This window comes from Brienomyrus brachyistius, chromosome 3 (assembly GCF_023856365.1).
Source record: "Brienomyrus brachyistius isolate T26 chromosome 3, BBRACH_0.4, whole genome shotgun sequence".
In the NCBI taxonomy this organism is placed as follows: domain Eukaryota; kingdom Metazoa; phylum Chordata; class Actinopteri; order Osteoglossiformes; family Mormyridae; genus Brienomyrus; species Brienomyrus brachyistius.
Genome location: NC_064535.1, coordinates 9,989,159 through 10,003,559, shown reverse-complemented (window position 1 = coordinate 10,003,559; position 14,401 = coordinate 9,989,159). Strand labels below are relative to the sequence as shown.

Genomic DNA, 14,401 nt, shown 5'->3' with positions numbered 1-14,401 from the left:
ATGCTGACCCTGTGATAAATCGAAACGGTAATGGAGAAAGTCGTGATGTCTTGACTAAATGTGCGTGTGACTATTTAACTAGTCTAACTAGTCAAATGATGGGCGAACAAGCAGGGATAGCTCACTTTCTCATGTTGTACTACAACAAAAGGACAGCAGATTTCATAGCGCTCAAGATGCTTAAGGGAACGTATCTGCATCCTTACAGAACCTCTGTTTAACTCCTTTGGTCAAGGGCTTTTTTCTGCTTCAGAAATGACCAACCGTGGGTAAATATATAAATCATTTCAGATAGAAGGAAGATAATTAAAATTTAAAACATTATTGATATGATTCTTTACAAACAAATATTTACATGACATCAGCAGATATACTCACTCGCTTAACATCTTTTCCAAAAGTTTCACTGTAACTGCTTCCCAGGATCTCAAACTGCACATGAGGATTTGAACCATCATCTCGGAAGTCCATTGTTCCCGTAAGTCCGGTAATACGACCCTAAGAAAATGGATACATCATTTCAATTATGTGCATTCATCAAAAAGTAATAGGCATTTTAGTGTATGACAAGATTAGACAAGATAAAATGAATTTTATTAATCCCACGAATGCAGGGACGGATTATGGGTTGTGTGGGCCCCTGGGCAAAACGTTCGCGAGGGCCCCCCCTCCCCCACCACCACCAGCACCACCACCACAACCACCACAATTCAAGGGCCCTTGGCAGCCAAACGCCCTCCCTATAGGGTCAGGGGCCCTTGTAGGCAGAGGATCAAAGAATGTAGGCCCTCTAAAATAGACAAACGAAAATACATTGTTGATAAGCGTTGCAAATCGTTTTGGGCTAGGGGCCCCCTGCACCCCAAGGGCCCCTGGGCAGCGGCCCCGCTGGCCCAGTCCGTAATCCGTCCCTGCACGAATGAAAATTTCGGTGTTACAGCAGCACATGAGCACAATGTTTATGTAAAAAATTATTTTGTAGAACAAAATTGACTATCTGGTGTCTGACCTGCTAAAAAAAGAATATCATGATTTTTGTCTTGCCAGGCAATGGGAACTATAATATGTTTTCTCCATCCATTTTCTGTAACTTCTTTTCCTACTCTGGATAGTAGGAGGTCTGGAGTCTATCCCAGAGACTACGGATGGAAGGAAGGGAACAACCCAGGAAGCGGCACCCTCACTTGTACAATTTGGTAACTCCAATTAATCTGTTTTTGGACTGTGGAGGGAAACCGGAGTACCCAGAGGAAACCCCACAACGACACGGGGAGAACATGCAAACTCCACACATGGAGCCAAGGTGGAGGCTTAAACCCTGGCCCCAGAGGTATGAGGCGACAGGCAGGGGCGCTGTAAAGGGGGGGTAAACGATGACGATTCTCGGGGCCCATGACTGAGAGGGGGCCCAGAGAAGCCCCCAATAAACTGTGTTGGGGGCCCTGTCAAGATTCTTTTCATGGGGCCCAAAATCCTTAGCAGCGCCCCCCGCGACAGGGCTAAGAACTGCGCCACCATGCTGCCCCCAAAGCTTTTCTCCCATTTATAAAACAATCCTCAGATAATCACATAGACAGCCGTGCTATTGTTTTATTATTATTCTGGCTTATACCTTCTGTATTGTGTCAAGCATAGACCAGCCGCCATTCCATGGCTTGGTGGACTTCCTCATGCAGTTCAGGCTGGCCATGCTGTGCCACTTCCGATCTTCAAGCTTTCTGTAGAAGGCGTTGGCCAGCATCAACACACTGTCATACAGGTACAGATTGGACACCTGTATGGACGACAGAAATAAAGCAAAACATTGTCTGTTTTACCTTAAATCCTTATGCTGCAGTGCATAAAATGTTCTTTCCCAATTTCAAGACTTATAAGAGTATTTAGTTAGACATAAATTTATGCAGGCTGCATACATCAGTAGTTTAATTTATTAATTAATGATGGAACTTACATACATAATTTCAGATATTTATGCTAAAATACACTTCTGATAAAGTAAATTTGCACCATCAAAGTGCATCTAAGAGCTGAATTACTTCAGTCCATGTGTAAAAATGACCAACAATTTTTTATATATATATTTTAGCACTCACTTTTATGGCTGCCGTCAATGGATACTATCTTGTAATTTTCATTATTCAGACTCCCTATGACTTTTCTTCTCTAAAACCTTTTTGGCTTTCTGCTGCCTTTTATGAATTTCATAAAGTTAAATGTGATCTATTGTTTACCTTATAAATGTGTTCTGAATGTATTATTTTGCTCCTGGCTTTGTAAGCATAGAGGAAAACTATATTAAGACATTTTTTTTAAATGGCTTATATTGAAAGCACGTTAAATTGTTCAAATTGAGAATGTTTCCAACATTGAGATTACTATATTGTTATACATAAAAAAAGCAAATGTACAGCACTATAACATTCAAATAAGCCAATTATGCAACTAACAGGTAACAGGAACCAAGAGAGAAAAAGCAAATGCAGATTACTGGTGCAGGAAATCTTAATGTCTAGCACCTCGACAATAGCACATCACTCCCAGATAACATTAAGTTATTTGCTTTTTGTTTTTGCCATTTTTAGACTATTCTGTATATTTGTAAGTTACTCAATTAGCAATAGCAATGAAAGCTTGCCTGAAGTGGCTTAAAATATGTCTTTTGAGCAATGCAATTGTGCTAATTTGTTTTACTGACATTAGCAGCCAGCTAATGGCATGTGACCCCAGTATTAACAACATTGTAACACATGGCATCGCAGAAGTGGCCAAGTGTGCATGCTGGCTTCCTTTCCTGTTGTTTTGTGTGACCGATTGTCAGTGTTGAAATAATCCAACTATGAGTGGGAACAGGAGTGCGTATGGATAAGAGTTCATGCTGGACATTTGGAAAGATAGTGCTGGACAGTGAGGTGTACAACTATTGTATCTCTATTGACAATAAAGAGCACTGTTCCAATTTTAAAGCAAGATCTGTGATTCTACATGGGTGTCAGACTGGGATCAGGACCTGCAATCAGACATTGTGAAATGTGGAGATGATACTTCAGTCTGACAATGTAGAATCACATTGAGCTCCAGGAGGCAATCTCAGGAACAGCCTAGCGGGGGGGGGCAGCACAAAAAAGATGCTGTTGGAAGATTGGCAGATGGTACCTGGTCAGCCACAGAAGCTCCTTCAAGGCCACTCTGACATCTTTGCAGCACAGAGTGATTTCAGACTGCACCTAGAGTGATCTTATCCAAAACCACAAAGACACCGATGAGGCTGTCCCCATCTGCCTGCCCCCCGATCACCTGCCGCTACTAAGAAGGCAAGTGGCCAGAAAGAAGGTTTAAGAGATGGCTGTGAGCTAGCATGTGTGCCGTCTCAGCCGTCTTGATGAGGAAGAACAGCAGCTGCTGGTTATTGTGGACTAATGCCAACTGAACATCATCATTTGGGTGGACTTTTTGCCCCATATGAACAACACCTGGGTAGTTACAGCTGGTTCATCTCTTTGGACATCCACATCATATACTGGCAGGTGGCCCTGGCATTTAACTCTTATAGAAATATGGCATTCAACTTAGGCCAAGGACACTTCACTCTGATGCCTTTTGGGTTGTGCTGTGCTCCACCCACCTCATGGAGGTGGTGCTAGCAGGGGTCCCCCAAAAATAATAGATTTGCTAATATGTGCTCCATTTGGTCTGGTCAATCACTGGACAACCTGTGGGATGCCTTTCCAGCAAAATGGCAGGGTGGTTTGAAGCTGAACTCTTCCATATGCTACTTGCTCCAGTGGAGAGTAAAATTTCTGAGGCATGTCATTGATGACAACATGGCAGCCACAGACTTAAGCAAGGTGGCCATGTTTGGGACTGTCCAATGCTCAAGTCAGTCAGTGACGTTCAGACGTTCAGGGGGCTCTTACCAGTTACCAGTAGGGTGGTCAAGGGTTTTCAGTCATTGTTGGTCCTCTGCACTGACTGACTGCCAGAGAAACTGAGTTGTCCTGTCTATTGTAGATTGTGACATGTCCTACTGGGGCCTGATCTCTGTGCTTATTTCCATGCCCTTCCTGGCATTTCTGAATGAGTGGCACAGTTTCTGCTGGGCACCAATGCCAGCGACACAGGGATTGAAGTGGTCCTCTCCTAAGTCATTCTTTGGCTCATCTGGCTCTGCAACTTCTAGAAGCCAGAGAGACGAGTGGTCTGCTGGCTTACAATGCTGTAGCTGTAACTGTTTCAAGTTGCCTTGATGCCTACAAAGCCATGCTGATACCCTGTTCCATAGATTCTGTGAGGCACAGGGATGCCATAATTCCGTCAGGCTAGAGCGGTGCCAGGTGGAATGATGTTCACTGGCTATGCGACAGGTAGGGACTTCACTCTCTCAAGGAGACACCATCACAGATACAGTTGCCCCGTCATCCTTCAGCTGCTGAAGCTCCAGTATGGAGGGCAACAGCTGTAGCTACGCCCAGGGAATTCAGAGCCAGACCCAGATGAGAATCTGCAGTCACATGCCAGGAGCGAGATGAGAGAGTGACGCACAGCTAATCCAAGAGATGGCAATTGCACGCCCCAGCAGCTCGGCATCCCAGAAGTAGCTGGTAGAGTAGCTAATCTGCAGTTATGGGGCCCCTAAGGAGCTTACAAGGGAGGCTGCAGTGATGGGGAAGGTTAGCAAGTACCTCCAGCTCAGAAGACCGTCTCCACCCCCTTGGACCCTTGGAACATGAGGTAAGTGGAGTGGTTTAATAGGCATTTCCGTGATTCAGCTAGCGAACTTCACTGTAGCGCATCAGAAGGGAACACCAGCTTTCCTAAATCCTATTATCTAACTCTCGTGCTCCTCTTTGGAGTGGGGTGAAGACACTGAACCCCAGATGAAGGCCTAGTAGGAGAGCCAATGTTCCCCACAAACTCGGCCACCAGGGTGGCCACCCTGGACCACCAGGGTCATAAGGATGAAAAGAGGGTATATGAGGACCGCAGCCATAGCAGGCCGCTGATACCAGGGGCATGAGTGCAACCTAACCATTGAAAAGGAGCCGTGTTCTACACTGGTAGGCAATGGTTGGTGCCCTGTGTGGTGGTGATGTACCTGTCTGATGAGAACAGGATAGGACAAGGGTGCTGGATTGTGGTGGTACAGCAGGATCAGATGGGACCATACAGGTCTCACAAGACGCCTACCGCCGTGACCAAAAATTCTGAGAATGACAAAAGTATTGGTTTTCGCAAAGACTGCTGCTTCATTGTCTGTAGATCTTTTTTTGTTAGATGTTTCTATTGTATACTGAAGTATAATTACAAGCATCTGCTATTGTAACTCAATCAGCATGACTGAGTGATCTCTAGCCTTTTCCTTGTCAACACTCTCACCTACGTTAACGAGATAATCACTGAAATGATGTCAGCAGGTCTGTTTTGTGGCAGGGCTGAAATGTAGTGGAATTGGGTTTTTGGGATTAAATTCATTTTCATGGCAAAGAGGGACTCTGCAATTAATTGCAATTTATCTGATAACTCTTAACATTCTGGAGTATATGCCATCATAAAAACTAAGGCAGCAGAAAATCAATATTTGTGTCATTATCAAAACTTTTGCTCATGGGTGTTCAAACCACTATGACCTTTGGCTAGCCTCTCATCACAGCTTACGTCAAAAAAAATCGTTTGAGTTTGGAAAATTGTATTTTATTATTTCTGGTTGTTTATGGCCCGAGAAGTGTTGTTGATTCGAAGGTTGTCAGGGCAGTAGATTTTTAAAGGGCCAGTGTGGAGCACAGAACTATGGAAGAAAACAAGCATGTACGCCTGCCTGCCCGTCATCCTATGTGATCTACTGTCAGCGTAAAAACGATCCAGTCATCAGCGGTACTGAATGGTATGTGTTCATGCTGGAACTTTTGAGAATCTCCAGTCTGCACCTGAGTCCTTGTTGGAAAGAGAGGTGAACAATTCTGTTAAACAATGACATAAAAAAATTGATCTGTTCTTAAATGATGCCTACTGTATATGACTAGGCTTCTATGACTGAGCATTGCTTAATGAATGGAAATGTATCTTATATAACCCTTAATAATGTGGTGCAACTATCAATTTCAGAGGCAAACATATGACATATGATGTGTTGCTTCAGGAAAATAATACATTTATATTGTAAATTTCTTAACTTACCAAACTATCTGTATTTCCTTAGTAAATATCAAAAGAGATACAAAATGTACATGACACTTAATTCAGTGAATAGTAAAATGTTTGCACAGAGGCAAAATGACAAGTCAGTTCTGTGCTGGTTTTGAAAGCTGTCTCTATTCTAAACATTGTTTTCTAAAAGAAGGTTGAATACAAGAGTTCTGTGACCGTGACAAGTTTCGTTCATATTCTAAACAATGAAACTGGATACTTTGCCTGCGATCAAACAGATTCCTCAGACACCCAGTTAAATGTACATTATTCCTGAAAAACGGGAAAAAAAAACTGGCCACACTGTAATTGACATGAGGGAAAACGTATAAACTAAAAGTTTGCTGGGAGCTTTTTAACTTTTATGCTTCTGTCTGGAAGCACCACACTACTGTGTCTACCTGAGCGTGAGTTTAGTGCAAGAACTAAACAAATATCTAGAGCATTTATAGTTAGAGATATTGCTGTGAAATAAATTGTTGTGTTTCCGACTTTATAAGATAAAAGCAGAAAATTAGCTAAATTGCCAACTTTCATTGTGTGCATTTTTTGTTTGAATTGTTTGAAGTGAATGAAACAGTTGTGAGGTCATATGCTTGCGTCTTCTCAAAAGAGTATTTCGGTGAAAACTCTTTTAAGGGTGAACAAGCCGTTGACAGAGCCATTGTAGCACTGCGTGTTACTGGATGATGGCAATTATGACAACAATAAGAATTTCTAGCAGTGAGTGTTTCAGAGACCTCCAGAGACTGAAGGTAGCCTTCTTGAGGATCGCAGAGCAGTGAGGAGATGCGGTGGTTGTTCCTCATGCAGCGGACATTACTGTCTTTCCATAAGGGGAAGATCTGTCGAATGACTGTCATCCGTCCCAGAGCACTGTGGACCAGCTCCAGGATCTCTGCATCACTGATCTCCTACAAACGGTAAATGTCAAACATTTAATACACGAAATGCTGCAAGTTTCAATTTCAAAGTATTTATTTTGTACATCGTACGATAAATGCTTTGCGTATGCAATAAAGAATTTCGCGGTAGTGAACACGACAGCTGTCAATAAATAACACCGTTCATCTGTACTTCAACTGCTTATTCATTGCTGTGTTGTTGGCAGTGTTGGCGTTGGCGGAGTTAAATCTGACATATGGTTTCAGAAAACCACACTGCTAAGCTGTCACATCACACGTAAATATTTAATTTCTTTAGCTATCTCAAGCTTTAACTAATTTTACATTTTATGTAGCGATAAATGAAGTACAGAGGGTTCAACCATTGCCGAAAGCAGAATAATATGCAGTATATGACACATATACAGACATTATCAGATTTAAAATTCGAAACACAATCATTTTCTGTATCGTTATACAGCAAAAGTTTAAATTTATGCATATTAATTTGCTTGTTCAAAATCAAGGTAGCTCTGGAAAACTGGTCATGTCAAAGCAGGGGATGGTGTCCGAGTGCATTCGTTAGCATGTTGAATTTGCATGTAGATTACAAGGACCTTCACTCATTTTTACTTAAAGAACTGCTTCATACTGTATAAAAAAAAACATTAATTCATAGTTTAAGTGAGAAACCCATATAATTTTTTCTTTTTTTTTCATATCTTTAAGAATAATTGATCTCATTAGTTCGAGGGCCTTGGGCCCTTCATCTTTTCACATCTGTCCATATATATTTTCATGTTTATTAGAGTGGTACAGTGAGGCAGCACATTGCTTCTGGCCTTCTAGGGATAGGTTTGCGTTTTGTCTCCACTCTGGGTGTGTGGAGTTCAGTTCAGTGTCGCATGCTTTCCTCTGGTGTGATGGTCCCATCGTCCAAAGACATATACTTAGGCTACATGGTGCCTTTACATTCACCATGGAGTTTGAGTGTGTGCAACTACTGTATGTGCCCTGTGATGGACTGACATCTGGGGAAGATGGTGGCACAGGAGGTAGTGCTCTCGTTCGGCAACTGGAGGGTTGCAGGTTCGTGCCCTGGTTCCTCCTAACCCCATCAAAGTGTCCTTGAGCAAGACACTGAACCCCAAATTGCTCCCGGTGAGCAGGTTGGCACCTTGCATGGCAGCCTCCGCCACCGGTGTGTGAATGAGTGTGTGGATGGGTGAATGTGAGGCATGAAATGTAAAGCGCTTTGAGTACTCGTAGGAGTAGAAAAGCGCTATATAAATGCAGTCCATTTACCATTTACCATTTACATCCCAACCAGTTTGTACCCCAGCCTGTCTCATATGCTGGTAATGTACAAGATAGTAATAATCAAATTATTTTACATATTGCCTATATTGACAATAATCACTGATGAATTCGTGGAGATGCTGAAATAGAAGTAAAAAATGCATCTCTTTGACAAAATCAATGTACCATTTTTGTTTTTCACTGTCAGTAATGGTAGCAATACTTACGAATGAAAAGCTTAACACAGAAAACCTACATGCAGATTTTCCCTTTAACTATGGCTGCCACCATTGACCTGTATAATACAGGACTCCAATATAGGACCATTGAGTATTATAGGAGACAGGTGGCATCCCTACCTTAACTGATATGTATAAAAGGATTAGTGATATTGCAATTAAATGTCTTTAAAATTAATGATCGACTGCACTGTATTTAATATATTAAGAGTTACTTCATGCCCTAAACTAGGGGTGTCAAACTCCAGTGGTGGGGGGGCTGGAGCCCTGTGTAGCTTAGGTCTTTCCCTGTTCCCCCATAAATCATTCAGCTCAAGAGTTGTGTGGTAATTAGAACAAGGAGTTGAATCAGGTGTGTTAAATGAGGGGAAACCCCAAAATGTGCAGGGCTCTGGCCCCCCAGGACTGGAGTTGGGCCCTCCTGCCCTAGAGCAATTCACTACCTCTCAGTAGTCTTTGGAAGAATACAAGAAATGACACACAAACAGTAACATAAAGCTTAGTATTATGCTGAGTATGAAAAACAATTAATAAACGATTATCCTGATCTCAAAGCCTTTTCCAGACCTATATGAGGATAAATTTAGATCCGCCAATTCCTATGATTGCCTTCATGTGGGAGCACCGCTAATGCTGACATTAGGAGAAAAAGCAAACTTCATACATTGATTTCCAGGAGTGCAATTACACCCCCCAACATACAGGAATGAGGCTACATTGTTACACACAGAACAATGGGATTACACATTGTGTAATAGTGCATCGGGGATAAGTCTGTATGTTGCTAACTTTCATTTAGTTGGGGTTGGTTGGTGAGTGCGTTAACACTGGGGTTGTTTAAACAATACAATTTACCCCTACCAGTTTCTTTAATATCCACCAGTGTTCTAACCTTTACTGCTAGTCATTCTGGGCTATTTGAAGATGCTACTTAGCGTCACTATGTGTCTTTGAACAGCAGGATGAAACCAGGCCACCCAGAGGAAACCCGCAGCACACGGGCGAAACCCGCAAACGTCATACACAGAATTCAGGGAGGATTTCTACCCCCAGCCCAGGAGGAATGCTGCAACAGTAATCTCCACTGAGCCACCCCCACTACCTTCATACTGTCACCAAAAAGTATGTTAAGCATAACTTGCTAACTCTATAACTTTGATCATCATTATACAACAGTATTTTCATTACATTTTTATACAGTATAGTATATAAGACTATTATTGAAATTGTGTATATATATATATATATATCTGTGTGTGGGTGTCCTTCATATGGACTCAAGTCTCTAGTATTGTTATTTTTAATACGTTCGTAAAGATTTCTGATATATGCACTCGTCCTTTTCAGTCTTTATCACTTTTTTCACAAATAATCCTTTGCCACTTCTGTAAACAACTAAAAGTGCTTCCTCTATGTTCAAATGTAATCCCAGAATGAACACAGGAAGATTGCCAATACATAATTCTCCACCTGTTATAACATACTTAATCATGTGGGAAATTCAGAGTAATACATTTGGAAAATTTAGAGTGGTTAGTGGGTGAAAAGACGATCTTCGCATGCAAATCTAATACTGGTGGGTTCTCATTAGTCAATACATAGACCAACTGGCAATGGAAATATGCAGTAGTTTGGAAACTACTTGAAACCCATGTCTGTCTCCTAAGGAAAAAAGTTGCTCGGATTAATTCTCTTTTAAAAGCCTAACAAGAGAAATGCATTGATTGCAGGACACAGAAGAAATGATTATTATTTTGATGTAATTCATTTTGGAAACAAGAGTGCAGGAGCTGCATTAAAATGCATTATTTGCAACTTCACTGCTTTGTCTGAAACTCAAATACACACCTAGGCTACAATTATTATCTTTGAATATGTTTTTTTAATATGCTTTTAAAAAGGGAGGAAAAAAAAAACATTTTGGCTGTGTGTTGCATAAATATGAATTTCTTGATTGCAAAAATGTAAATTCTGAGATCATATGAAGGGAACAGATGGACAGTACGGGGCGACGTAGTGCACAGACGGACAGGTAAAGATCAAAACATAAAAACTTACCTCATTGACAAACACCCAGTGACTGTCTTTGGAGGCCAAATTGGTTTCAACAGCCTAAAAAGAAAGAGGACCCTCTCAATTCATTAGTAACAATGACTTATGAAATACCACTGGCAGGAAGTAAGAATGATAATTCATAAACAGTGAAATAGCACAATTAAAATAATAAACATGCACACAGATACATGCATCCATACATTTTCTTTCCTAGCATGACCAGAGTTTGTGTAAAACTCTCCTTCTTTCAGCACAAGCTAGTTCTTTTATGCCAATAAAATGAGACAAATGTAAGTGACTAGCAAGAACGACTGCTTCAGCAGTTAGGAGTACTCAAAGCGTTTAAATCTGCAGGGACCACTCTCCGGCACAGCAGGTAGCCACACTGTGGATTCAGGGGGTCCATTCTGGCCCCATTTAGAAATATTAGGGTAAAGCCACTTCAGCTTCACTGTTATGAATGACGGCAACATCTATTTATGCAGCAGTTGTCCACAGATAAGGTCAAACCAAAGAGCTTGTTACTGAATCAGCAGGAAACTCCAAAGGAAGAATACAGAGTTAAAAGAGGTTTGTAAGCAGCAAGCAGAGTGTCCTTCAGCTGCTGCTCAGAGCCTTTCCCATCTGTTTTGCTGAGCAGTTGCATTGGGCCTAGCATTGGGTAGGCATTGAATCCAAGACTTTACAAAACCATTGGCAAGTACTGCAAAACTAATGAGACTTCTGCATTAATATAACGAGTTATGTCTTATTTGGCTCTCTAAATTTATTTATTAACCGTCTGTCTGCCTGTCTATCTATCGATCTGTTTGTCTGTCTGTCTGTCTATCATGGTACAAACATGTAAATGAGACGTCTCCCCCAACATTTTTTTAAAGTGCATTTCCCACAATTATACTGTGGATTGGCGTCAGGGAAGGCAGAGACTCATCAAAGTCCAATGAACATAACTTTTACGAAAAGTATTAAAAAAAAAATAATAATAATAATTATTATTATTATTATAATTATAATTATAATAATACAATAAAACTATGGTGTTTTCCAATGTAATTTCTGTATGATTCCAATCATTCCTGGTATCTACGGTACTGTGGGAAAACAAATGTCATCACATTTTCAGAATTTGCAAGTTCTCGTAACATGCATACCGCGTCACTTACTGTCTGTGTGATGTACTTCATGTTCCAATTCCTCATCTGATCATCTCTCCTAAGCATGTCCCTGCCTGTCCACTGCTTTCAGCATGTCTCTCCCTGTCTCCGCCTGTCCACTGCTTTCAGCATGTCTCTCCCTGTCCCCGCCTGTCCACTGCTTTCAGCATGTCTCTCCCTGTCCCCACCTGGCCACTGCTTTCAGCATGTCTCTCCCTGTCCCTGCCTGGCCACTGCTTTCAGCATGTCTCTCCCTGTCTCCGCCTGTCCACTGCTTTCAGCATGTCTCTCCCTGTCCCCGCCTGTCCACTGCTTTCAGCATGTCTCTCCCTGTCCCCGCCTGTCCACTGCTTTCAGCAGGCCTCTCCCTGTCCCCGCCTGTCCACTGCTTTCAGCATGTCTCTCCCTGTCCCCGCCTGTCCACTGCTTTCAGCATGTCTCTCCCTGTCCCCGCCTGTCCACTGCTTTCAGCATGTCTCTTCCTGTCCCCACCTGTCCACTGCTTTCAGCATGTCTCTCCCTGTCTGACCTGTCCACTGCTTTCAGCAGGCCTCTCCCTGTCCCTGCCTGTCCACTGCTTTCAGCAGGCCTCTCCATGTCTGACCTGTCCACTGCTTTCAGCAGGCCTCTCCCTGTCCCCGCCTGTCCACTGCTTTCAGCAGGCCTCTCCATGTCTGACCTGTCCACTGCTTTCAGCATGTCTCTCCCTGTCCCCGCCTGGCCACTGCTTTCAGCAGGCCTCTCCCTGTCCCTGCCTGTCCACTGCTTTCAGCAGGCCTCTCCCTGTCCCCGCCTGTCCACTGCTTTCAGCAGGCCTCTCCCTGTCCCCGCCTGTCCACTGCTTTCAGCAGGCCTCTCCCTGTCCCCGCCTGACCACTGCTTTCAGCAGGCCTCTCCCTGTCCACGCCTGTCCACTGCTTTCAGCCTCCCGCTGTCCAAGTCTGTCTGTGCTGCCTGCATTGTGACCAGATACCATTCTTTTAGCAGAATGTTCAGGGTTCATTATGGGATATTTAAAGATACTAGCCTCACTATGCATCTTTGAACTGCAGGATGGAACTGGACCACCCAGAGGAAAACCGCCCCAACATGGGCAAAACCTGAAAAAGTCACACACAGAGTGGAGGGAAGATTTGCACCCCCAGCTCAGGAGGAGTGATGCAACAGTAAACTCCTATGAGCCACTGTGCCCCCATCGGAACTTTCATGTTGTTACCAAAATGCCCTGATGATCATTTTAATTTGATATACTGAATATTCTGCTTGCATTACTGGTTTTACTTAGCTTCAAGTTCATTTTGATGGTACATGATCCCTCCAAGCTATGCACAATACAAGTCTGTGGTCCAGGATGGAAAACCTTAACAGCGCTAACAATATTGGCAAAAAAGCCAGTTAGCATGTCTGTTGGGGGTCCATTTGTCACCTCCACTGACTGACTGAATAAAAAAACCCATCAGATTACAGCGCCATCACAGCACAGAAAGACATGCTGAGTGCAACCAAATGTACAGTACAATGTGGGGGGGGGGGTGAAAAACTGAAAATAAATAGGAGATAAAAAGAACAGATCTGTTGGGAGGGTTTGTAAAAAGAAAATATACTTAACGTATTTTATACTGTATTTTGTGGGGTGCAGATTGGAATTTTCTCGATATCAATGGTTTCGGCCATAAAAATTGTAATAATAAAATTTTGCATACAAATAACAGCATGAGGCAAAGAAAGCGTGAGACATGAAACCCTCTTAAACATCACAGGTGAAAATGAAAAGGAACCTTTATAGCAATCACTGCTGACCCCTTTAAATGCTGGTGCCTTGTTAGTTGGTGGCAACACCTGTGACTGGGGTAGGCAGACGCGGCAGGGTGCCACAGGGGAGGCGGTTAATGGCCTGGTTTAGAGCACCTGCAAGAGTCTGTCTGGGAAGACAGTGAGGCATAGAAATTCCTTATGGGCCTGACAGCCATTAACGTTCTGCGGATTACGAACCCACCGGGGCCCTTGTCGCATTTGACAAGTACAGGGTTGGGGGTTGTGAAATGAAGCACCGACGCTTTCATTGTGGAGCTACATTTATGGCCACAGAGCCACTCCTTATTTTTAAGTCTTTTTTTTTTGTATATCATCATTATTACTACTACTGTACTACTACTACTACTATGTGTAGTAGCAACAATTAAATATAATTTTGAATTAGAATGTTAGATTTCTAAAATATAGCAATTAATAATAACGGCTATTAATTATTATTATTATTATTATTATTATTATCATCATCATCTTCTAGCCACCATCAATAGCCATTAGTATGGTTGTGATGGTATCATTCATAGACTAGAATATGGTTTGTTTCCACTATCACTGAGATAAGTTGGAAGAAGGATGGATGAATGTTGGGTTCCTTTCTAAGGTAAGGATATTCTACACTTGAGAAAGAGTGTATATCACTTATCCCAACACATTTACACCTATTGGATCATCATTGGTGATGTTATTGAAGATGTCATAGCTTGTGATGGATTGGGTTTTTGCTTTGAGTCTAATGCTCTGCCAGTCTTATTGGAGTTTGTCCTGTTCAGTTCGTCAG

General features: G+C 42.4%; 1 protein-coding gene and 1 long non-coding RNA gene across 3 annotated transcripts in view; one reads left to right on the top strand and one right to left on the bottom strand.

Annotated features, from left to right (window-relative positions):
- The window catches only part of LOC125739251 (glutamate receptor ionotropic, delta-1-like), a 186,659-nt gene that overhangs the window by 27,101 nt on the left and 145,157 nt on the right, over positions 1–14,401 (bottom strand). For both annotated transcript variants that reach the window (XM_049009146.1, XM_049009147.1), the window contains exons 5-8: positions 10,661–10,714; positions 6,921–7,094; positions 1,613–1,774; positions 379–498 (exon numbers count right to left, since the gene is read on the bottom strand). In XM_049009146.1, the coding sequence (XP_048865103.1) occupies positions 379–498; positions 1,613–1,774; positions 6,921–7,094; positions 10,661–10,714 (510 nt within the window). The remainder of the gene's footprint in view (positions 1–378; positions 499–1,612; positions 1,775–6,920; positions 7,095–10,660; positions 10,715–14,401) is intronic.
- LOC125739252 (uncharacterized) lies at positions 7,009–13,126 on the top strand. The gene is made up of 3 exons (XR_007397105.1): positions 7,009–7,103; positions 9,561–9,724; positions 12,864–13,126. It is a non-coding gene; the product is annotated as an uncharacterized LOC125739252 (long non-coding RNA).